Source organism: Esox lucius, chromosome 15 (genome assembly GCF_011004845.1).
Source record: "Esox lucius isolate fEsoLuc1 chromosome 15, fEsoLuc1.pri, whole genome shotgun sequence".
Lineage (NCBI taxonomy): Eukaryota > Metazoa > Chordata > Actinopteri > Esociformes > Esocidae > Esox > Esox lucius.
In genome coordinates, this window is record NC_047583.1 from 20,790,347 (window position 1) to 20,811,767 (window position 21,421).

The 21,421-nt window shown below is 43.6% G+C and overlaps 2 protein-coding genes across 5 annotated transcripts; one reads left to right on the forward strand and one right to left on the reverse strand.

Annotated features, from left to right (window-relative positions):
• Window positions 1-183: 183 nt before the first annotated feature.
• ahi1 (Abelson helper integration site 1) lies at window positions 184-14,704 on the reverse strand. 3 transcript variants are annotated; one of them, XM_010878499.4, is made up of 27 exons: window positions 14,612-14,704; window positions 14,098-14,173; window positions 13,884-14,017; window positions 12,943-13,559; window positions 12,572-12,711; window positions 12,077-12,263; window positions 11,682-11,874; window positions 11,137-11,232; window positions 10,679-10,864; window positions 10,070-10,222; window positions 9,688-9,820; window positions 9,407-9,530; window positions 8,841-9,070; window positions 8,563-8,669; window positions 8,358-8,476; window positions 7,974-8,104; window positions 7,661-7,801; window positions 7,189-7,379; window positions 7,039-7,084; window positions 6,593-6,639; window positions 6,356-6,473; window positions 5,771-5,829; window positions 4,914-4,982; window positions 4,606-4,768; window positions 3,683-3,846; window positions 3,293-3,372; window positions 184-621 (listed from the first exon to the last, which is right to left on the reverse strand). In XM_010878499.4, exons 2-27 carry the CDS (start codon window positions 14,105-14,107, stop codon window positions 432-434), a joined length of 3,828 nt encoding a protein of 1,275 aa, XP_010876801.2. In that variant the 5' UTR covers window positions 14,108-14,173; window positions 14,612-14,704; the 3' UTR covers window positions 184-431. The 3 variants fall into 3 exon arrangements, with proteins under 3 accessions (XP_010876801.2, XP_010876802.2, XP_010876800.2); XM_010878500.4 differs by having other exon boundaries at window positions 6,356-6,413; window positions 12,077-12,266; XM_010878498.4 differs by having other exon boundaries at window positions 12,077-12,266.
• Window positions 14,705-15,324: 620 nt separating this feature from the next.
• LOC105015450 (vacuolar protein 8) lies at window positions 15,325-21,390 on the forward strand. 2 transcript variants are annotated; one of them, XM_013137363.3, is made up of 13 exons: window positions 15,325-15,636; window positions 16,123-16,242; window positions 17,552-17,671; window positions 18,281-18,403; window positions 18,717-18,799; window positions 18,942-19,067; window positions 19,165-19,210; window positions 19,304-19,437; window positions 19,875-20,006; window positions 20,336-20,450; window positions 20,530-20,664; window positions 20,787-20,912; window positions 21,091-21,390. In XM_013137363.3, the coding sequence occupies exons 1-13, from the start codon at window positions 15,423-15,425 to the stop codon at window positions 21,189-21,191; spliced, it is 1,575 nt and encodes a 524-aa protein (XP_012992817.3). In that variant the 5' UTR covers window positions 15,325-15,422; the 3' UTR covers window positions 21,192-21,390. The 2 variants fall into 2 exon arrangements, with proteins under 2 accessions (XP_012992817.3, XP_019909554.2); XM_020053995.2 differs by lacking the exon at window positions 20,530-20,664.
• The last annotated feature ends 31 nt before the right edge of the window (window positions 21,391-21,421 follow it).

A 21,421-nucleotide genomic window follows, 5' to 3' on the forward strand; every position in this document is an offset into this window, starting at 1 on the left:
TGATTAGTAATTTCTAATTAAGGAAATACATTCACATTAAAATACAAACACTTCATTTATCAAAATGCTTTTTATTGTTCACATTTTGGTGATAAACCTCTCATCCCTTTAAGCTATAAAAATAAAACTCTAATCTTAAGTACAATGTATATCCTTGTTATAGGTCACAAAACATAGGTTACATTCAATGAATATATTGCTCCAATAAATACAATGAAAACAAAATGGCAAAACATACAAAATCTCTCCAATAAAACTACATTTTTGGACGTAAGAATATACATTTAGAAATGCAGAGGTTATTAAAAAACTGAACTTTTGTAACTGAACTCCAAAAAACATTATGCTGTACAGGATGGCTTCCTAACTTATTTCCTGATGAAAGGGAGAAATGAGTGTTAAAAATATACACTTAGTGGAAACTCATTGGTCTAGGTATCTTGCTCAAAGGCGCTGTTAGATTGTCCTCTTCTAGGGGTTGGGGGCAGCGGTCTGCTGACTGCAGGCTTGGTCCTCCTCTTGGTAGATGATGTTCTGGGGGCATCCGGGTCAGAGGACGTGGCCATCAGTGGCGATGACTGAGCTTCTGACTTCTTCACTAAATGTTTCTTCTTCTTAACTCTAAGGGAAAACAATTACACCAGACAACGTCATATTCCAGCTCTTCAACAGTTTAAGGAAAAGGATTTTCAGCTTCTTGGACAGGTTTTAATCAATATTCTGTCTAAAACCGCTTTACCCAGTGGAACACACTTTACAGTTAAATCTGCATTTGTTGAAGAAGTTGTTTCATAATGTCATTCAATAATAGTAACCTAGTTAATGCTTAGGGATGGGACGGTTCATTTTGTCTCACGGATTGGTGCATTTTGAGCTCACGGTATGGTTTGGCCAGGGTTCGGTTTAAAAAAGTTAATAAGTGTTATGGTTGCCGTGTCGTAGGGATATGTCGATTTACATAACTTGCAAATGGTCTTAGTCTTGTCGACTTTCCTTCATCATTTTCTGAAGTACTGCCAAACATGCAGACGGCACATTTCCAATTCCAATGTTGGACACGATCATGCTATCAAACTAACTAGCGGGTTCTTTGTTTTTACCAGAAAAACCTGCTTCAAGTTGAGAGGATGCATGACGTTTAGTGTCACACAGAGTATGCCTAAGAGATGGTTGTGTAATCTCCTTCACAGACTGAGTATGGCGTCACAGAGACCTTTACATTTTTCATTTCACAGTTCTATTTTCTGCCCCACGGAGCATTTTGGGAAATTTCGTGCTCCAGTATTTCGTCCCATCCCTAATACTGCAAGCTAAACACTAAAAATGCTTGTATGTGTATGATGTGAACATGCACCCACCTGCTGCATCAGCATCACACTAACACACACCAAAAAGATTCCGGAACCTTCCAGAGGCAGCCTGCGGGGCCAGCCCAACCCATGCAAACCTGCGCTCCACCTGGACCTTTTCAGGCCAGGTATTTGAGGGCTCCTAAGGAGCAGTTCAAAGCCGAAACAGAACGTGCAGTGGGAGAAGCTAAAGCAGCTGGAGAGGACGCAGCAGCTACAGAGGGCAGAAAGAGGGCAACACCGAGCCACGCTGCCCTCACAGCTACTCGGCCCCAACGATCCAGAAGACCGAGTACAACAGCCAGGAGAAGGATGGAGAGGCGACCTGAGCTCTGACCATCCCATACCCATTCCTCCTAAACAGCCACCAGGATTTGGAGGTACTGATTCTCATCCCCACCGCTGCAAACCGCTGAAGGTCCTGGTTTGAAGGGGCCAACACGACAACATCATCCACAAAGAGCAGAGACGAAATTGTGTGGTCCCCAAACCTGACACCCTCCGGCCCCTGGCTGCGCCTAGAAATTCTGTCCATAAAAATTACAAACAGAACCGGCGACAAAGGGCAGCCCTGCCGGAGTCCAACATGCACTGGGAACAAGTCTGACTTACTGCCGGCAATGCGGACCAAGCTCCTGCTTCGGTCGTACAGGGACCTGACAGCCCTTACCAAAGGACCCAGGACCCCATATTCCCAAAGCACCCTCCACAGGATGCCGCGAGGGACACAGTCAAATGCCTTCTCCAAATCCACAAAACACATGTGGACTGGTTGGGCAAAATCCCATGAACCCTCCTGCACCCCGTAGAGGGTATAGAGCTGGTTCAGTGTTCCACGGCCCGGACGAAAACCACACTGATCCTCCTGAATCCGAGGTTCTACTATCGGCCGTATTCTCCTCTCCAGTACCCTGGCATAGACTTTCCCGGGGAGGCTGAGAAGTGTGATTCCCCCTGTAGTAGGAACACACCCTCCGGTCCCCCTTCTTAAAAAGAGGGGCCGCCATCCCAGAGGCACTGTCCCCGACCGCCACGCGATGTTGCACAGGCGTGTCAGCCAAGACAGCCACACAACATCCAGAGACTTGAGGTACTCAGGGCGGATCTCATCCACCCCCGGTGCCTTGCCACCGAGGAGTTTCTTGACTACCTCTGTGACTTCAGCCCGGGTGATAGACAAGTCCTCCTCTGCTTCCTCAATAGAAGACGTGACGGCGGGATTAAGGAGATCCTCGAAGTACTCCTTCCACCGCCCGACAACATCCCCAGTTGAGGTCAACAGCTGCCCACCTCTACTGTAAACAGCGTTGGTAGGGCACTGTTTCCCTCTCCTGAGGCGCCAGACGGTTTGCCAGAATCTCTTCGAGGCCAGCCGATAGTCCTTCTCAATGGCCTCACCGAACACCTCCCAGGCCCGAGTTTTTGCCTCCACAACCAGCCTCAGGAGTCCCACAAGCCAACCAGGCCTGATAGGACTCTTTCTTCAGCTTGACGGCATCCCTTACTTCCGGTGTCCACCACCGGGTTCGGGGATTGCCGCCTCGACAGGCACCGGAGACCTTACGGCCACAGCTCAGAGCGGCCGCTTCGACAATGGCGATGGAGAACATGGTCCACTTGGACTCAATATCTCCAGCCCATCATTGCATTCTGTTTTTATTTACATTTTTATGCAGCGTCCCAACTTTTTGGGAAACAGGGTGCAGATTTGTTTCATACAGTGTAAAAAAAAAAAAAAAACAGGTCCTTAAACTGAAGTCCCCCTTTTGCAAACTATCAAAAGTATGATATGGCGGCCTTCCGTGCTACACACGTGCGGTTTTGTCCAAGGTCGTTTATGAACATAGCCATCTAGCAATCGCTAAAATGTGACGATAAGTGATCACAATAAACGATCGGTATGACTGCGGTGACGTGTGAGGACATATGTGAGCAGGACTGACCTGGTGGCAGCGGGCTGCTCTGGGTCTGTATCCGGCTCAGAGATGAACTTGAGCTCCCCAGAGACCACGGAAGCTGACACCTGTGATTGGTAGGGATGAGAGAGTAAATAAAATCAGCTGAGGTATGTGCTGGTGGAGATGTCTGGGAAAAAAAATCTTGTCAATTTAGGATTTTAAGGATCACTTTTTAAGGTCACATTAATTGCTGAAAATTTTTACAATTTTCATTTTAGCCATTAGCAGAAACTCTGATCCAAAGTGACTTACAGGAGACAGTGTTAAGTGCATTGTTCTTTTTCATCCTAGTAGGCTTGGTGATTCGGGACCATTGGGGTATTGGCCCACAAACTAACAGTACTACCTGCTGCTCTTACGGAAATGTCTCCTTACCTTGGTCGGCGTCAACCTCTCATCCGATCTCAACTGGTCAGTAGGTTCACACCGAGGGAATGGTCGGTTGTTCCGCGGTTTGGACAAAGGAGCTGATAGGTCAGTGTGTTCAGACAGGGCAGCCTGTGTCTCTAGGCCCTGAGACAGCTCCTCGTTGTAATCCCCTGAGATATGACACAGCATCAGGCTTTAGAGCCAATACATCCACTAGGGATGTGCAGATCCTCCGTTAAGCCTTTTCGATGTGTATCTCAGCACGTGTGCATTTAGTGCCCCCTACCCTTTACCCGTAATCCCCATCACCAATTAATTGATTTCTAATTTGATCAAATCACGATAGGCATTGAGCCGGTTAAATGTGACAGCCAATCGTAGCACAGCTTTGGATTTCATCCCTGTTTCCAGAGTGAAACTTTGAGTGAGAGAGCTTGTGCTCTGCAATAATAAATCACAAGCTTACACTCCAACCACAGTGCTACTGCAGATGAAATTACAACTGTACCCTGTTCAGGTAGAAATGGTAGAATGCACTGATAAAAGCAAAATGACCAAATGAATTGACAAGCAATACAGTCAGTACAACAAGTCCCCGTGGGTACACCAACATAACCCATTTTCTACAGCACTGTGTACACACAGTTATCCTAGTTGAACATCAACTTGTATTCCGCAAATGTACTTAGCAAACATTGATTTAGCCAGGGTACTGGGCTCTTTAGCTTACATTCCAATCCTTATTACATGGCATGTAATAGAGTACAAGGAGTAGCATGAAATACAGTACAAGGAGTGACATGTAATACAGTACAAGGATTGGAATGTAAGCTCAGAATAAATGTTTGCTTATTAGTGTTGGGTGATACATTCACTTCATAATATGAGGAAACAATATACAAATCCATACTATATAAAACCGTACTTACGCTCTTCCACCACATAGGAAGCTGGGAAGTACCCCTGCTGACCTCCAGCCAGCTGGCCAAACCACCAGTTCTCATTGTCTTTGTAGAGCACATGGATGACATCACCACGCTGTACTGTTAACTCATCTGAGCGGTTAGCACTATAGCCGTATAAAGAGACAACCTGATGGAGAGGAAGAGAAATTAATAAGAATGATTGGCAATGAGGGTAAAATTGTCATGTTAAATTGTCCCATTGGTTTGTTTGGTCCAGGGTGTTTTTCTGATTGCATGCAACTGTCCATGGAAGAATAAAAACATCAACTTGCCGTTGGTGGAACTGGTACCAAACAATCTGCTTCCACTTTAAATGCTGTAGACAGATGATCATGGCAGCTCTGAGGGAAGAAAGGGAACGGTCATCAACTTCAAGGTCAAATTCAATACTGAGTGTTAGTGTAGAGCTTGGAACTATATCCAAGCAAAGCTGGGATTCTTTTTATAACCGTACGACAAACACCATGCATATAATTCTATTCTATTTTCATACATCATATGGCAAAATCCAGTAGAATTGGGGGGACACCACTTGCCCACTTCACTCCTCCACCCTTTTGATATTTCTGCGTATTTCGCAGACATCGCTAATTGTACGTCACCCCGCCTGAAGCTCAACTTAGACAAAACAGAGATGCTGTTTATCTGGGGTAAGGCCTGTTTGCAATTCATCCAGACTGCATTATGAACCTTTCCAGGTTCTCCCATGTTACCCCACTGACTTCAAACTGAATCTTACATCCACTACATGACCATGGTGTTCACCTACAGAGCAACGAGGGGAACTGTCCCAACCTAACTCCCACCCATTTTCCAAAAACACCTGAAACACTGCCTTTTGAAGAGTATGACTTCCAAACTCCAGATTGCCCCTTGAATACCCCCCCCCCACACACACACACACTCCAATCAAACAGTTAATGACTTTTTTTACAACAAATCTGATATCTTACATGAAGGATCACCTAAATGTCTCTATAGTCCCATGGTCTCCTTTTGTGACCTTCATATAAATACAATTTCTGTTCACTAGACAACAGAACCCTTGAAAACAAATAACCTTCAAAAAGGAAGTCAAGAGAAAAGTATAAATGGCTGCTAAATGTAAATTTTTATATAAGTGGCTTACAGTCTGTTGCCTGAAAGATGGAGCTCTTCCTAAATGCTGACCCACTGGGCTGAAACCACCTGCAAACACAGAACGAGACAAAAAAAACATCATACAGGTGAATGTATTAAACCATAGACAGACCACACACCACACATACCTCCACATTTACGGCTATGGACAGCGGTAAAGACAAGGAGAGGGCCGTCTGGGTCCTTGCGCACGGTGTACATATTACCTTCTCGCTAAGGTCCTAAATACATTTAGTTAGATGGGGAATGTTAAGACTTATTAAATCCTCCCCTTGCTTTGTTGCCGGAATGCCTGAGCTCTCATTCTGCATGAATGTGTCTTAAGCTCATTCGGGTAAACTGACCATATTTCCTTTTACGAATGAGTGGCGCATGCAGTTTACAGAGCAGCTGTGACTCATAGACTTGAATCAGTACAACCGGTTTCCTCCTCCCCATTTGTAAAGAGGATAAAACGGTTTGGATGTCATTAGGCTGGCCTTCACTTGGTCAGTTCTTTTAGAACACGGGTCAGTGCAGTGAAGGCCAGGAAGCAAGATCTTCTCGGAGAAAAGGACTGACAACCGCCACTTACGGTTCTGTGAGCTGAGGATTGCCTGCGGGATGAACGGAGCTCCCAGGGACCCAGACCGCTGCAGTTTGGAATGTGGTGACAGGAGGGACGGGGGGGGGAGGGAAGAGTCAAAGGTCGTCTAAAAAGACAAACAGCACAAGAACAAAATGGAGATTGGAGCAGAGCAGCCATCTGTAAGTGAACATAAGAAGGTTCTGAAACTAAAAGGCTTACAGAGAATATTAATGCACAACTTACTGGGCCTGGTTCCTGAGGTCGGCTTCTCCCCATTTGAGAGTTGACCCCTACAAATCAGAAAAACGTCAAACATATTTTAAACTTTTAACCTATTCTTTTTCTACCCAATTTTATGAAATCCAATTTGTGATTAAGGCCCTTCCACGTCGCAGCAACTCCCAGCAGATGTGGGAAAGTCGATGTCGAGATACTGCGTACTCCGAAGTTGCTGCTCGCTCAACCGGCGAGTTTGATGAGGCAAGGCAACCATATTAGATTTCTAACTCTTAGAGCCTGGAGGGCCAGTGGTACTGCCTTCTGTTGGACCCCTAGGTTCATCCGCAAGAAGGACTTGAACCCTGGACTCAAAATTACACAGCTGACTGTGAGGCAGTGACTTTACAGTTGCAATATTCAGGGACTCTGTGTCCTGCATTAATATTACCAGTATAATTATTAAATCATACCTTGCTCGTACAGATATTCCCCAGCAGTGGAGTTCCGAGACGGTTCCTACAAAGATTTATTTGCAATGGATCGTTAGTAAATTAAATTTCATTTGCATGATGACTTACAATCCATTCACTATCTTAAACCAATACACGAGGCACACTCACCAGAACAGACTGCAGTTTGTCATTGACACGCTGCATCTTCATCGACAGCCGTGCAGCGCTAACAAAGTTGTCCATGGCCCCTCCGTGGGTCTCCCGAAAGGTCACCGGCTCAGACGACTTACTCGTCGTCGTAGTGTTGGTTAATCCAGACCTGCTGCGCCCCATCAGGCTCTCACCCTCCAGTTGGGATACTGAGGAAAGGACACAAAGCAAAATGGAAATCCAGTCTAGCCAGTCTTAAAGTGCAACCCGTGAACCCATTTGCCACCATTGTAATAACCTGACTATATGAGCTATCCCAAAACATGCAATACGCCTGAAATTCAACAACACATAAATGGCTGCGACACTTATGACAGCGGAAATTAACCCTCACTGTTTCACACGATGCAATTAACAGCTCACAACTGAGGTTTCATTCTGATTTCTTCAGATTAGGACATGCGTATCAGTACAGTGACGAGCTTCTCACATTTGTGGTCATATAGATAGACGTGGACCGGCTGGCTCTGGCCGAAGGCACAGAAGGCCACCATGTTCTCCTGAGGGTGGAAGGCCACGCCACGGAGGGCGGTCGGGTAGCACAGCTCAGAGTACACCGCCACCTGGTCACCTGGTTAACAGAGACACAAAACCGGCATTTAAAAACAAATCCAAATGGAGCCATAGCGGGTAATGCAACAGAAATGCAGCAATCATTTTTATTGGGCATCAGTAGAATGTCCTTAATTTGGGTCCTACTGAACACCACTAGATGGCACAGTGATGAACAGCCTTGTACCCACCAGTTTCTGCATTCCACACATAGGCCATGCCGTCCTCACTGCCTGAGAAGATGAAGCTCCCACAGGGGGTGAACGTGCTGTGGATTCTCTCTCTGTAGTTAGTCGCCCCTGTGTATTTCTTCACAGCCAGCCTGCAACACACACACACACACACACACTTCCGTTTAAGGTCATCATGACACCTTATTCTTATCCCAGTCGACCATGGTGTTTGAATTACATTGTAGTTGGCAGGACAGTATTGACAGTTCCGAGATACAGCCTAATGTCTACCTATTTTAAACATACATCATAAAGTATGGAGCTGTATTAACATAAAAGAGAAGAGATGTTTGGCAATACTCAACTATTATACACACAAGCACTAGATGAATGAATACTTACACTCTGAGATCCATCACTCTGACAGCACTGTCCTTGGCATGGATCAGCAGACGCCGGCCATTAGGGTGGACTTCTAAAGTGTTGATGGGAAGGCCGCTCAGCTCACTCTCGCATATCTCCTGCAGTCCAACAAAAAAAACGTTTATTTGTTTAACATGTGTGTTCTAATTTATTTTATATACACACCCACATACACACAATAAACCTTCTCAATGTTCCATTCACGATATGGTCTCTGATGGGAACTGTCTTCAATCGAGGTCCTCCACACGATGATGACCCCAAAGTTGTCCGCGGAGAACATTCGGTTTCCTAAATATATCGACAATAAACACACTCCTGTCACATGTCATGCGATAAGAGCAGCGAGCTGTGAATTAAAACTTCACTCAAGAACCAACATCTTTTATTTTCCCCAATCCAAAACCGACTGCTGACGGAAAAACTAAGGGATTCAGAAATACATATGGCTGCCTCCTGTACCTTCAGAGTCGAAACACAGAGTGTTGATGAAGCTCTTGTGACCCTCGAACTCCTGCAGCAGCAGTCCATTGACATCCTTGACGTCCACTGTCCAGACCCTCACCAGGCAGTCGTAACCCCCTGACACCACCAGGCCCTGGGCCGCCGGGTGGAACTGGGCACAGTAGACAAACGACGGGTGCGGAAGCACCTTCCGGGCTATGGCCTGGAGCCTCTGCACGTCCCACATCCTGCAAGTGAGAGAAGGATCGTCGTAAATTATTCATAACGCACGATGATCCATCACAAATAGGCACAGTGCTCAGAAAAACATGTCACGCAGGGACAGTTTCTCAGACACAGATTAAGCCTGGTCTAGGAAGTCCTAGACTACAGTAGGTTTAATCTGTCTGCAAAACCGGCCCATAGTGGAGATATTTGGATGACATCAAAATATATTACAGTGAAAAACAGCTGCTGTACCTTTATTATTCCAGCATGGAGTCTTCAGAAATATCTTAAGCACAAGCATATTCAAGGCCTACTGCCCTCTCCCAGGCCGGATATTGTTAATGTCAAATGATTACCTGACAGTGCCGTCAGAAGAAGCAGACAGGAGGCTCCGGTCGTCTCTGGACCAACAGAGATCATACACGATACTGAGATGCCCATTAAAGGCGGCCAACACCTTGCCTGAAGGAATCTCATACACTGAAAAAGAACCGAACGAGAAGCTTTCATCAATGCTCAACTCCGCTTTAGATCACATAGAGAACAGAATCTAGGTGGACTGGTAGGTCTGTCTAAAGACAGGTGGCAGTATAGAAGAGTGAAAGTTTGAGATCTGAGGAGTGGTTACTGTTCTCACCAACAACAGGGAAAGCATCTCTGTCAGCACACGCCGTTGCCAGCCTCCTCCCTTGGTGTGAAAAGCGGACGGTGAAACAGCCCATCTGACCGCCGCGGAATGACAGGAAAGGCTTATTTGGAATCCGGCACACCTGCAACACAAACACTGTCCGATTAAACAACACCAGTGGCCATAATTAATGTCAATTTGTGGACTTCCAAGAAACACAAATGCCACAGGGCACTGCTTCAATGTTTACCTCAAAGTTGTTTCACCATTCTGTCAGGACTTTATAACAACAATTGGACAACCCTTCAGTTAGGTACAAATCATACCTGATTAGAAACTAGAACAAAAGCAGGAGAAAGAACAGAGATGACACCCTCTTTAGCATACACACCTGGCCAGGCATTCTGCTCCAGCGTAGGAGCTCGGGTCGGCTGTCCTGAGACTGCGTTACGGTTCTCCTGGTGGTCTCACTCTGCAGCTCGCTAAAGGAAGTGGAGCCCCTCTCCTGCTGCAGGGCCATCATAGAGCGAATACTGGGGTCCACCTACACCACAAACCAGCACGGCACATGGTCAAGTCAGCACGACGCATGGTACAACCAGCACGGCGCATGGTACAACCAGCATGGCGCATGGTACAACCAGCAAGGCGCATGGTACAACCAGCAAGGCGCATGGTCAAGCCAGCACGGCGCATGGTCAAGCCAGCACGGCGCATGGTCAAGCCAGCACGGCGCATGGTCAAGCCAGCACGGCGCATGGTCAAGCCAGCACGGCGCATGGTCAAGCCAGCACGGCGCATGGTCAAGCCAGCACGGCCTAAAACAGCCTAGGACCAGACCACAACTCAGCCCTTTGGGATATAGATGAGCACGAAACAGCATCTCCTTCTGGATAATTCTCCTTCAACTTAACCGTTGTTGAGGCTGTAACTAAGTAACACATGCATTGTCACTATGCTACTCCTATTAACATTATCATCATAGCAGACATTTACTTACATGGTCGGGCAGTTTGAGGCCTTTCACAGTGACGTAGAGGGTGGAGGCGTATCTGCTGCGGGGATACCTCCGCCACCAGTCCACCACCTCTATGGTGTTATCCAGTCTCTTGCCCCTGGGAGGGGGACAGAAGAGCTGCAGGCGCAGTTTACTGTCGATGTTCTGAACTCCATTGGTGCCCACCAGCTGGGAGGAACGCAGGTGACAAAATGAAGCTGATGCTCTTATCCAGGGTGATTTAAATACATTAGTGACTGTTTACATCTTGTACCTTTAGTACTTTACTTATTTTGTTACAGAGGGAGGAGAGGCCAATAATGAGCCAGTTAGGCCCTATGTAGGGCAATGTCCCCTTCACTGCCCTGGGGCAATGACATTTAATCTTTAAAGGGAAGAGTGCCCACTACTGGCCCTCCAACATCAACAACTTCTGTCTGAAACCCTTGGAAATACATTACCTTTAGAAATGCCCAGGCGATTTTTCGAAACCCTCGTTCATGTTTGTCAACGTCAACATTGGCTCTGGCTTCCTCCATGGAAATAAAATCTAGAACCTGACAATGTTGAAATATAAGAGGCAATGGTTTAAAGAGACATTTGGGGTGAAAATCATCTGACTTGATTTTATGTCTGGTGGATGCTTGATGTACGCAATGCTGTTTCTTCCTGCTGCTGAAAGAGTAAATACACTGAAAAGTGGAAAGATGATATTGGAGTCTACAGCTGTCGAAAACACTCTTAGCATTGTCATTAGGTTTGGTTTTCAGGGTTAGTGTCTTCAACCTAACTTCCCTTTCCCCTGAAACTGGTTGCGGAGACTACACCCAGGTATCTGTTATTTGTTTTATTAAAAGGTAAGTATTTTGAGATTTTTCACCATGTCAACTTGGGGATTACAACCATCAATCTGTCATTAACTAGCCAAACTCTATTGACCAGTGGCCTACCCTTCCCGCTACATTAGGTGGTGACAAACTCATCCTCTTTCTATCAAATTATTTACCTCAAAAAAAAGAATAACTCTTGGGCCTTCATTGTTATCCTGGAGGAAATATCCAAAGCGTTCGTTAAAGATGATCTGCTCCTCCCACTCCGGAATGGTTGTCTTGTTCTTCCTGAAGTCGAAAGGCTGGGTGATGATGGGAAGTATATGCTCCACACTCTCCCGCTCATAGAACGATGAGACTGGGCGGTGACTAGAAAATACGGAGAAGGACAGAAAAATAACTCATGTAGCCTACAACAAGCCTGGTCCAAGCTCTGGTTGCACCTCTGAGTTCTTGTCATTGCCAAAAAAACACCCAGTGAATTTCAAAGATAACACAAATATATTTGGATGCTTGTAAACAACAACATAACTAAAATAATAACCAAAATTACAAACTAACAATATCTCACCTGTCTTCTTTTTTCACGTATTGGCCGGTTATTTCATCGATGACGTGGACCTTGACCATGGGGTGTGAGACCAGCAGGTCAGTCTTCAGTCGATCCGTCCTGTGGATATAGACTCCCAGGACGAGGCTGTCATCAAAGGCAGGTCTCCGAGGAATATCGGCGACCTCTGGGTCATTTTTCAACTTGACTTCTACATCCAGGGGAAGGTAGGGTTACTTCATGTTTTTATCATGTCAATAATCTTTCAAGTGAAACAGTATATATTTTTTTTTGTTCTTCCCTGTTTTTGTAAAATAATATCACATTATGTTATTGGAGATATCAAAAACATCACACAAAGAAAAAGATTAACCATATTACACCTGATTGTTCGTAATGCATTATGTTCAACCATCACTTTGTTCTGTTTCAGATCCAAGGAAAGATGGGCAGTAACCAAAAATGTTAAGAAACTAATAAATATGGAAAAGACAGACAGAAAGGAAATGTTCCCACCTTGTTTTCCTTTCTTTTTCTTTTTGCCTTTGGCTCTCACAGACTCGACTCTGTCCTCATCCTCCTCTTGGTGGCTCTTCTCCTTGGCCCTTCTATCGGTGATGTCCCCAGGCTGGCTGTTCTGCAGATCTTCTACCACACTGCAAAACCAAATAGATGACCAACTTCATTTTGTATTGTATTAGCGTGTCATTAAAGCCGAAAACCTGGCCCCAGATGTGTTTGTGCTGTATATCCAACTCTGACTGTCATGCATGAAGAAAAATAACACAGCTTGCCAAGATGGAAGAAACAGATTTCGTACCAGGCTTGGTCATCTACAGCAAAAGCACAATATAGTTATGAGTTCATCCTGTAAGAATTCAACACACCTTGTCTCCCTCTCCGGATCCAACGACTTAAGCTTCTTCTTCTTCTTCTTCGTACCTTCATTATTCAACGCCATGACTTCCTGAGAGGCAGTGTTGGTCCAATCAGTTGTTGCCTTCTTCACTATTGTCTTCTTCACGGTAGCTCTCTCCTCTTCCTGTGCTATCTGGCGCTGGTATTCACGTAGGATCTCATCCCCAGTCTCCACCACAGCAACACTCTGGACCTCGGACACCTCCTCGTCTCCTTCTCCTCTGCTTTTCCCCTTCTTACTCTTTCTTTCGGGAATATTCCCCTTCTCCAAGGAGGCCTCGGATTTGGGTGTTTTGGCATTTCCAGCAGTGCTGTTGGTGTGCTCAATCGGAATGACATAACTGACCTCCTGCTGCGCCGGGACTGGAGGAAGCTCCCTTTTACTCTTCCTCTTCACTTTGGTTAGTTGCTCCTCCTCGTCCTGGTTTTCACTGTTGTTATTGACCCTCTCTGTGAGCTCCCTCTCCCTGCGCTTGTTCTTGGTGAAACGAGGGCTGCCCTGGTCAGGATGATACGTGTTCTGGAGGATAGTTTCATCATCCTCTGTGTCTTTCACAAGGTCAAGGTTTTGCTTCAAAGTCTTGAGCTGAAAGAGAAGTGAACATGCTAAGAAATGTCATTAACATGGGCTATGTACGACACATTCATATTTGTAATTTGCTGCTCCACCTTAAGTGCATAGGTTCACACCACTCATCAAGTGGCTTTTGTGTAGTTTAGTTAAGACACTCGAGGAAGGAAGGCCACATGTGTTGCAATTAAAAGGATAACTGTCTGAGCCCCATTCAGTGGATGAAGAGGTACCCGCTAAGCAGTGATAGCCTATACACAAACACAACAGTGTGCAACAATTTCTAAAAGGGATTTCTGGCTCAAGCCTTCTTGATCTGACATAATTATTCCAACGTACCACAATGCTCTCTTGCTCTGGCTGAGTCGGACTCTTCTTCTTTACTTTTTTCTTCTCTGATGTAGTAGGGTCAGTGTATCTCTTGAAAACCTCGTCAAATCTGGCCCTGGTCTTGGCTCTGGCTTCACTCTCCCCTAAATGGAAATATAGTATTTTACTGTGTATGTTTAATTTATTTCCTAACTAACGTTATGTCGCTAACCACAATATTCACCTGCTGGCATTCTCGAATACAGACGTGACAATCATTCTGTATGCAGAACCAAGGGCACCCAAAGAAGATTTTCCTCCTGTAATTGTGAGACAGATGACTACGGTTAATCAAAAACAGATACATCGCTATATCATGTGTTCGTTTAAAGTAAGCCAACAGAGCACTGTGTTGGGTCTGACTGTGCAAGCTATGACAGGGGTGAACTTTGATTGTTTTTCACCAATCGGCAAGCCAGACAGACTAGCAAACAAGTCCATCTTGACAACAAAGATTAGTCTTTATCAACCGATTATATACAAAATTACTGTACTGCAGTTAGCTAGCAAGCTAGCTGACCATTAGCTTCCGGCGTTAGTTACGTTAGCTAGGCTAATGCTAGCTAATAAGTGACATAATCTGACTAACTAGGGTCACTACAATTATGCCAAACTGAATGTCTTACAATACTGTTTATTTAAGGAATGGTCCTGCAAACGAACATCGAAAATCTGAAGGGAAAAAGTGTACACTTTACCATAATAATATTAAAGTAAGCGACAGTGATTGATACCCCTGCTACCGATTCCGTTGCGATGGTTTCCAATACAACAACGGAGAAAATAAAAACATTGGGAGGTACATGTCTTTGATTTCACCAATGAGCATCTCGAGCGGAGGTATCCTCCGCCCATCGAACATACAGCGAGCTTGTTTTGCATGGCCGGTGAAAAGGAGTAGCGGAGTTTGATCAGTGTAGCGGCTAGATTTGGCTGCCCAACCCTGTAAATCGGATCTACTGTCCTGTAAGTTTGGGTTTCTCTTTAACCCCATTTGTGACTAACCCGATTATTTTCATCCAGCTAGTTATTAGAATCAGGTGTGCAAAATTAAAGTTGGAGAGAAAACCTACAGGACAGTCGCAGTAGATCTCCAGAAACAGTGTCGGGCAGCCCTGCATGGACCTTCAATTCTGTTATCGTCCTCATCTCTGCACCGGACTTACCAAAACGAACTGAACCACCGGGTCACTTTTTTTTCTAATGTGTGCAATTGCTGGAATTAAACGTCTGTCTATCAATGCGTTTATCTTTTATGTATTGACAATTGTTTTTGATATTGCGTGATAATTCGTTGTATGTAATAAACTAGTAATAAATGAGAAGACACAAAGTGGATGGCCAAGCACACTGTCACGTGACGTCAGCGGCTTTGGCAAGGATATATTTCAACAAGAAATATGAAGACGGCTTGCGAAGAGTTAACAATACCTGTAGCCTCTTTAAAATATATACTAATTTATTGATTCGATTTTTACTATAGAGAATATTGATTCAGTTGCATTTGAGATGGACACTGGACTATGTAAAAAGTGTGCCCAATTGCTGAAGAACTTAGTTGCTTCTTTGAATCAATTGGCAGCTGGATTTGTTAAGAAGATGAAGGAGTGTATGACGGCCTTGTCAAATTGTAGCTGCCTGAGGAAGAATAAAAGTTCTGCGACCTATTCTGTGCAGCAAGAGAGACAAGCTGCATGTGCGTTACTGGACCACCTGGACACAGGTAATCATGATTCAATCCTTGCTGATCAGAGAGACCCGTTATACAAACTACAGTAGAGGAGCATCAAATGAAGGGCCAATAATAATTTATCACACATTGATCAAACAGACCTCTCAGTGAGCTATTGTGTTCAGATGTCATTGGAAATATCTAATAACCACCAATGTCATTAAAGACAGTTTGCCTTTATAAAGCTTTCTATCCCATTTTAATCATGTGTTGTTTTGTGGCTGTGCAGCACAGGTCTCTTGTCTGTCTAGCTTTTTCATTGTGATGATATTCTTTGTGGCAGTTATGACCAGTATTATGAAAATTAGCGTTAGACCACATTCCATTAGGGCAGGAAGATAAGAATGGATTCCTAGTGTTATGTTGAGGAAGTAAAATGGTCTAGGAGGAAAGCTATACTGTACCATAGGTCTTATGGTTGTACATTATGGCAATGTGAATGGTGACATGATTGTCTCTCACTATGTCTTGTTGCAGTGGAATCTCCTTTACATGTTGCTCTCCTGGAGCCATACAGAACTCTTCTGCTATCCAGTGACCTGGAGGTACAGAGGAAGACCTCTTTGTCTCTGGCTAATCTGCTATTTAAGAACAAAGGTAGGCAATGTACAGACAGAATCAGGTCACCACTGAGTACATTTAGACATACTGAGCATTTCACCTGGTATAATGGTGCTGCTAGTTGTTGACAACCTATAGGAAAATAATACACTAAATCTACACAAGTGTTGTAATGCAATAGGTTACAGAGAGTTGTAATGCAATGGGTTGTGAGCAAATGAAATAATGGGATATGGTTATATAATATTCCTCGAACATGGCACAGTTGAAGCAGTACTGTAAAGAAGAATGGTTGATTACAAGAAATGTCTGCTTGAAGTAATTTTAGCCAAAAGGGGGCATTTGTTGAGTAAGGGTACCTTTTTCTGTCAATTGTTTTGAAGAGGAAAGTACATACAGTTGTGCTCAAGTTTGCATACCCTTGGAGAATTGGTAATATATGTACCCTTTGTAAAGAAAACATGAGCAAGCAGGCAAAACACATCTTTTATTTCTTGTGGGATTCACATTCAACTGTAGATCATAACAGAATGGCACAATCATAAAACAAAACATGGCAACAAAAAAAAAAATGAACTGACCCCTGTTCAAAAGTCATAAGCATACCCTTAGTTCTTAATACTGTGTATTGCCCCCTTTAGCATCCATGACAGCATGCAGTCTTTTGTAATAGTTGTCTATGAGGCCCCAAATTCTTGCAGGTGGAATAGCTGCCCATTTATCTTGGCAAAATGCCTCCAGGTCATGCAAAGTCTTTGGTCGTCCTGCATGTACTGCACCTTTGAGATCTCCCAAGAGTGGCTCAATGATATTAAGGACAGGAGACTGTGATGGCCACTCCAGAACATTCACCTTTTTCTGCTGTAACCCCTGCAGGGTAAATTTGGCTGTCATTCTGGAAAGTCCAAGAGTGTCCCATGCGCAGCTTTCTTGCAGAAGAATGCAAATTGTCTGCCAGTAATTTCTTATAACATGTCGCATTCATCTTGCCATAAATTTTCACAAGATTCCCCAGGCCTTTAGGGCTCACATCCCCCCAAAACATGCTTCACAGTGGGGATGGTATTCTGTTCACTATAGGCCTTGTTGACACCTCTCCAAACATAACGCTTATGGTTGTGACCATAAAGATCTACTTTGGTCTCGTCACTCCAAATTACAGTGTGCCAGAAGCTGTTAGAAATGTCAAGGTGTTGTCAGTCATATTTTGCATGATCAGTCATATTTTCAAACTCAATGTCAAAATGTCACCATTTCTGCCAGGGTATGCAAACAAATTAGCACAACTAATGAATGAATGTAATGAGGTGTCTGTGCCATATTGCTCTGTAATCTTATTTTCCAGTGAGTGCTGAGCAGATCATTGAGACGGGGATGGTGTTGCCCCTGCTTGAGAGGCTCCAGTCTTGGGATCCCACTGTCCAGAGGAACTCCGGTCAATGTGTGGCCTTACTGGCCTCCTCGGGTTAGTACACTGTTGTCATTACGTTATATTGGATTGGATCTATAATGATCCCCTGGAAGAAATATGACAATGTTAGCTGAGACCTAGCAATATCAATGCACAACATACACATACAGCTCCAGAACAAATTAAGAGACCACTGCACCTTTTTCTTTCCTTTCCAAAAAAGTCGAAAAGGAAGGTTTTGAGTGAGGAACAGAAGGGTTAAAATTAAGAGACCACTGCAAATTGAACATATTGAACTGCAAATTGTTCCTCACTCAAAACTTTCCTTTTATTTTTTTGGAAAGGAAAGAAAAAGGTGTAGTGGTCTCTTTATTTTTTACGGGGCTGTAGAATAAAATATGCTGGTGCTATGTTGAGTGCATTTTATGTTAACAATCGATAGGATAAGCTTTATTCACGTTGCTTTCTCTCCACCAGTATCATCAACACAGTTTGTAAAACATATATTTGTTTCTTGCTGGTCAATGAATGGTGAAAGGGCATGATTTACAACAACCACTCCTATTCCAAATGATTAGTCAACATTTCATTTCAACTGAACTTAAGTAGAATTTTTCAAGCATACTTGAAGTATTCTCTGAAATTGGTCAATTTCTGTTGTAGACTCAAGCAGAGAAGCTATTTTGTCAATGGGTGGGGTGATTCCACTACTGGTTTTAGCCAAATCTTATGACCCTCTGGTCCAACAGAATGCAGTTTGGGCTCTTTTAAACCTCACACTTTCAGGTAGGTCTGCATGAAAACTATATTGTATACCATGTGTACATTTTGTGTTGCTGCCACATTAATGATGTGATAAAAATTTCAAAATGAGTTCAAATGACAGAAGATGCTGCTGTTAGCTTGTTTGTTGACATTTCAGAGTAATTTATGTGTGACAATGTTAACCATTAGAGATCATTCCAGAACAGATTAACAGTTATATTTGGATCATTCTCAGACATGGAGTAGGTCTCCATATCTACAGTAGCTACTAGTGTGCATTCTTTTAACAGTTCATTTGCATGAATCTGCTTTTGAACACGTTCTTTGTTTCTAGAGGGGACGATGAAAGTTTTATGTAGAGAGGGAGCCATTCCTGTCCTAGCACTTCTCCTGCAGTCCTCCAACTATAAGGTTCAGGTAAAAACTGCCAGTTACTGCTTAAAATATTTGCCCCAAAGTGTCAGCATGCAGCGTGTCTTTTGTATTTGTACTATAGTATGCTCAATTCATTTCCACAACTAAAATGTGTCCTTCATTTGTCCCACTGTTGAAATTTCAGTTCTACAGCTGCTCTGCGCTGAGCAACATTGCCATGTTTCCTGAGCATCATCCCAAGATGTTGGGCATAGGAGACTCTTTTCTTTTGAAGTCTCTGCTAACGCTCATGTCCTCGTCAGTAGAGAAGGTGATTGCAAGTCTTGAAAGTATGAACTGATCGAATTTTAAACAAATACAATATTTCTAAAGTATACATTTATTCTGTTTTGTTATTTACTTTGCAGAATGCGACCCAAGCTTGCAGATGCCTTCGAATCCTCTCAGGGAATGGTACTGTGTAGTCATAGATCAGTTGTTGTTCACCCAACGCTGTTCTGAGCCATTTTCAGCTGGATGTTGTTAGTATTGTGCCTTGTCTTCTAGTTGGGACGCTGGAGCAGCTGATGCACCTGGACTGTGCGTTACCTCTGAAAAAACTGATCTGTTCCCCGTCTCTTCCCCTGGCTGAGGCTGCTATAAGACTGCTATCTGAGCTATCGACACACGAACTCAGTAGAGTGAGACTCATTATTATAGATGATGATAAGTGTGATGATGGCCGGCCGGCCAATGCAAGCCTCAAGGTCCGAGGGCTTGACCTGTAACTGGAGGGTTAGCAGGAAAGAAGTGCAGGATACTATTTATTTTATGATGATCCCTGTTTTTCTTATTTTCCATTAAATTATTTATGCGAACAGTGAGTTCATACATTTTCATACTGTCCCTTGTGTGGGAATCAAATCCACAACCCCAGCATTGCAAGCTCAGGGGGGATAAAACTAGTTGAAATCTTGATGCCACCTTCAGGTCAGAAAGTCAGGGCTCCAGAATGATTCCCAATTTTATTTTTATGTCTGAGCAGTTTACTTTTTTTTGTAAAAGTAGGTCACAGATTTGCAAATTCCGAGTGATCTTGAATATGACGTTAACAGTCCGTATTAATGTTTTCTTCCAGACGAGCCTGGTGAATGTGGGCATGTTACATGTTATAGAGCAGCTGCTTCTTGGTGACAAATCCAGCCCGATCATCATCGAACACATTGTTGTCACCATAATCAACCTTAGCAGCGCCTGTGAGGAACAGCAGGTAATAACTGCTCCCATGTTGCTAACTCATTTAATACTCATCAGAATATATTTTTTTTTGTTAAATGCATGCCTATTCTATAGCTTAATCTTTAACTGGTCTGTTTGTATGGAAATCGGAATGTAGATCGTTTCATTTCTATATTTAGTCACATTCTTTTTTTTTTTTTGAAAGCTCACTGAATTATCAGTTTGATATCACTGAAATATAAAGTGCAGGATTGAAAAAGATTGATAGTCATGTGAATGAAGCGATAATTGGGAGCCATTTTAAATGCAGTTATTCAAATGCACTGCTGATATGTGGTGAACCTTTGTCATGTTTTTCAGGCTGTTATGTATAGAAAGTGTTTAACAGGACTTCTTCAGGCTCTTGTGTCCAGTGTGACCTCAGAGGAGACTGTTCTGTGCATCACATCCTGTTTACATCATCTGATCAGCTATGGTGAGAATCACTGTTAAGTCTAGATCCACTTCAATGAAGGAAGTAAACTCCAAGTCCCATCTTCTTCAATCCGTTTCAGATTCATTACAGTCTCAGTTGGCCACAGAAATGACTCCTGAACATGTTTCAACTTTGGTGATGTTTTCTGTGCAAATGGAAAAAGCAGAACTGTCCTTTAGGTCTGCTTCGATCATCAGCAAACTAGACATGAACGGTACAATGCTCTAATGTTTGTTTTGTAGTTAAAACTCAAAATGTCATATGTCATGTGTAGAATTGCTACAGTATCAGCAGGACTGCTCAATGTATTGTGGTTGTTGCTTGTTTATCATACAGACAATGTCATCAAACTACTGAAACCCCACTATGCAACCATCTTGGAATATATTCTGTTGTATCTGAAGAACCAGGAAGTCCGGTTCCAACAGCTTGCCATTGAAACTTTGTGTAACCTCAAGAAAGGTTTGTCACAGTTTTGTAAAGACTTTGCCAAAACATATTTTATGCAGAATATCACATGTACATTGCATTCAAGTTATTTGTCCTGCAAAACCGCAAGTGCTTAAACATATGGGCAGGTATATGCACTTATAGTCTAGAAGCTTGTTGTTATGTAATGCTATGTCATGTTATTCCTCAGACCAAGATTTTTCAGTGGTGATGAGTAGCAGCCTGGAGGAGCAGCTAAAAATGGTGCATGCACAGACAGAGAGGACCCGGCTTTTACTGCAGAAGATATAGATTCCTCCCTCTTCCTGACCTGTCAACCGGAGCCCTCTTTGCCTCAGGGCACAGACTGAAATGTGGGACCGTTCTCCCACACACCTCTGTACATATTTTATATTCTCAGTGTTTATTTCCCAGGTGAAAAGGTGACTGGTGTTGTTTCAAATGTTTGTACAGATTTACTGTGTTTCCGGTTGATGAATACACAGGAGTGTAATGTATCACGTTACAACCTATTAATACCA

What these genes read in the sequence shown, in the direction of transcription:
- ahi1 (XM_010878498.4), bottom strand. An exon ending in GAAAAAGAAAGGAAAACAAG is followed by an intron (nt 12,267 to 12,571) that starts GTGGGAACATTT and finishes CCCTGGATGTAG; the next exon opens with AAGTCAAGTTGAAAAATGAC. An exon ending in GACCTCAGGAACCAGGCCCA is followed by an intron (nt 6,474 to 6,592) that starts GTAAGTTGTGCA and finishes TTGTCTTTTTAG; the next exon opens with ACGACCTTTGACTCTTCCCT.
- LOC105015450 (XM_013137363.3), top strand. Translation starts at nt 15,423, where the DNA reads ATGGACACTGGACTATGTAAAAAGTGTGCCCAATTGCTGAAGAACTTA. An exon ending in TTTAAACCTCACACTTTCAG is followed by an intron (nt 18,404 to 18,716) that starts GTAGGTCTGCAT and finishes CTTTGTTTCTAG; the next exon opens with AGGGGACGATGAAAGTTTTA. An exon ending in CCTCCAACTATAAGGTTCAG is followed by an intron (nt 18,800 to 18,941) that starts GTAAAAACTGCC and finishes TTGAAATTTCAG; the next exon opens with TTCTACAGCTGCTCTGCGCT.